General features: G+C 42.3%; 1 protein-coding gene across 1 annotated transcript in view; it reads right to left on the bottom strand.

The window, feature by feature from the left end:
- ZC3H7B (zinc finger CCCH-type containing 7B) overlaps positions 1 to 3,139 on the bottom strand; it is a 40,638-nt gene that overhangs the window by 28,780 nt on the left and 8,719 nt on the right. The window contains 2 exon segments of the mRNA XM_010010056.1: positions 1,602 to 1,644; positions 3,094 to 3,139. The exon segment at positions 3,094 to 3,139 is cut by the window's right edge and continues 6 nt beyond it. Coding sequence (XP_010008358.1) covers positions 1,602 to 1,644; positions 3,094 to 3,139 — 89 coding nt within the window.

Below are 3,139 nucleotides of genomic sequence, written 5' to 3'. Positions count from 1 at the left end.
ATTCCTGCTTCCCTCGGGATACCCCATCTGCTGACCTTACTCACCAGCCACCATACCCACATCTCACATACTCTCCTTCCAGAAAGCTTATGCACCTCCTGCATTCACCTAATGTTTGCTCCATCTTAAAAAAATAAACCAGCCTTCTTTGATGAGCAGATCACAGGCACTCACCTGTCTCCCTCTGATTTCTGCCACTGCTGTAACACTAAGCCCCGTGTATTATTATAAGTTCAATGAGAGTCTTATCCATCTGCTCCCCTGAACCAAGTCTCTCACACCATGCCCCACCCCTTGGTAGCTTCTCTTGCCTGTCCCAGAGGGGCAAGTACAGTGCTTTTAAAAGCCCTGTTTCTAGCTCGGCTTCCCAAAGCAGCAGTGGTTCCCTAAGTGCATTAGCTGGCCAAAGGCCATGCTGAGCCAGATCTGAGCCATGATGTGTACAAAGCAGGGCTGACTTAACCGATGACTTCAAGCAAAGCATGGGGGAAAGGGCTTCAGGAGTTTGCCTCTTCAAACCAAACCAATAACAAAAGCCTTTGCTAAAAAAGCTTTGAATCTGAAACTCTCAAGGTACCCAGCATGCATGGCCCTCCTGGAGGCACACTGCTCTCAGGGCAATGGAATATCATGTACTTTCCATGCTTTTGAAAAGATTTCCTAGCAGTAAAGGTTCTCTCTGGCTGAACTGCAGCAAAGGTGGCATGCTGCTCTTACACCAAATCCTGATTAGGTAAAGAGCTTACTGGATGCAGCCCCTCTTAACTCTGCATTAGGAGTCGAGTTCATTTTAGCACAGCAAGATAAAGTGAAAAACTCCCTAATTCACAGAACTAGGACTCATGATTGCATGTAGCATTTAGTTACTGAACCAACATTCAACAGAGAACTAATACGTTTTTCAAAGCACCCTAATAATGAAATTAGTTTTGTTCTATAAAAAGCAACTGTTACTTGCAGCAGTAAGTCTTCACACTTACCTTCACACACAGAGCTATCTTTCAAAGGAACACAGACTGATGTGCTCAGAAGCACGAGTTCAATGCTCCAGCACACAGGAAAGGGCAAAGCACATAAGAAGCCTTTCTACAGGGGCAGAATTAAGGTCACTTATTTCCCGTCATGAGAAAAGCAACCCTGTAGCCCTCCTTCTGCGTGCTTAACTCTGAACACAGCTCTCCCTTGCTCCGTCCCAAATCCCTTGGTTTTTCTCCACCTCAACATCTCGGAGGACCGTATGCGCTCAGAGCACAGAGAGTCGCCTACCACCTTAACTCCACTTTATCTGGGCTGATTTTTATCTCAGGCTGTTTTGCCTGAGAGCAGAGTTTCAGGAGCTTTGCCAAGCCCAGCTTTAAGAAAGCACAACTGGAGAGAGCTGTGTGCCTCAGCAGACCTTTTTAATTCCCAGATGTGTCCCTCACTGGGCCTGTTTTCCTGCAGGAAGAACACTCCTGCTTCCCACCACCTTTTCCTCCTCCTAGTTACCAAAGCCAGGAGTGCACAGAAGAGAAATAAATGATGATGAGAAACCTCTCAGGCCTGCCAGCCTGGTCAGACACTTTACCAAAGCCACAAAAATCAGAGAGAGATGTCTTTACCTGTTTCAATGTCATCTATTGAACCCAATCCATTAGAAGTGGTCTGCAAAAAAGGTATAGGATAGGGGAGAGAAAAACATTACCAGAAATTCATCTTTAAAAAGATATTCACACTTCACTACTCCCAAATGCATCTGGCCCTTTCTTTTCCTTTATGGCCTCTTTCAGAGCAAGAGCATTAAACCCAACAAACTTTCAGAGGCCATTAATCCTAAGACCCTATTAATTTCTACCTCCAGCAGTGGACAAACCCTGTTGCTGCAAAGCAATACCAGCCCTGCACAATATCCAACCATGTAAGCAAATCTGTACAGAGAATCAGGTTTTTCATGTGTGGATGAGAACGCCGTGCCCCAAGTCCCAGGACATATCAACCAGTCAGCCCCATGCTGTGTAAGATCTGATTAGCCTGGTCTTACACAACGTTCCTTTTCTTAGTTCACATATTTTGCAATCTAACAACCATGAACTTTTATAGCAAACTCAAAACAGGAAAAGGTTTCCGCCAGGACAACTGCTGACTTGGAGCTCCAGGCAAGGAATAAAATGAGCCCATATTTTACAGAAAAGTAAACAGAGGTAAGTATGTGTGCCTTCAACTTAAGCTTAAAAAGGCACAGGTAAGGCATTAATCTTGAGATGCTGCACCTACTGCAATAGTTTTTGCAACTTCTAGTTTTTGCACTGGTTTCATTTATTGCAAAAGGAAGTATTTGCAAATTAAAAACTTGGCACAACTACTGAAGAAGGATGACTGTCTTTCCTAGAAAGATGTGAAGGCAAGTGCCCTGGGTTCAGGCTTAAACCACGACAGCAAGTCACTGAACGGTGGGAGGTAAGCTAATTCTTTAGTATCCCATCTTGTACAAAATGACAATTTTTACAGTTTTATAGTTTGTTTGCTTGAAAGAGTAGTGTGAAGTACCAAACAGCCTGTAAAACCAGCGAGTGTTTGGTTTGTTGTTTGGTTTGGGTTTTGTTCCCCAGTGGTAGAATGGGATAATCAGCAATTTCTTATATTTTAGCTTAGCATTTGTGAAGTGCCCTGCCCAAGCTGGATCTCCCAGGTGACAGACAATACAAAGCACACATAAACTGTGTATGTACCTGGCTCAGCACATGGCATGATTTAATTTTGTATGTTTCTTCAGCACTTACACTTTCTGACTTTTACTAACTACTTTTACTAACTTTTACTAACTACGTAAAAACTTGAAAACTAAAACTTGTTTAAAATGCAAGAGAAAGCAGACATTTACAATAACTAAGAAAAATACCATCTTCAGTGACCTAATTACCAACATAAAAAATGTTGTCATGAGAAGTACTTTCAAATAAATTCATTTCCCTGGCAATATTCTTTAAAAGTGGAACACTCTAATAAACACATTTAAATCCTAAACAACAGTTATAAATTTGGAGGTAAACAAATTTGTGAAGCATTCTAGTAACAGCGACATAAACAGTGAAAACCACACAATGCAAACTCTACCTGGTTTGATAAATTGATTGACGTGCCATTACTGAGTAGTGAGAAT

The sequence above is a fragment of the Nestor notabilis genome, unplaced genomic scaffold (genome assembly GCF_000696875.1).
Source record: "Nestor notabilis isolate BGI_N333 unplaced genomic scaffold, ASM69687v1 scaffold1330, whole genome shotgun sequence".
In the NCBI taxonomy this organism is placed as follows: domain Eukaryota; kingdom Metazoa; phylum Chordata; class Aves; order Psittaciformes; family Psittacidae; genus Nestor; species Nestor notabilis.
The sequence above is the reverse complement of the archived record's forward strand: the minus strand, read 5'-3'. Positions and strand labels throughout refer to the sequence as shown.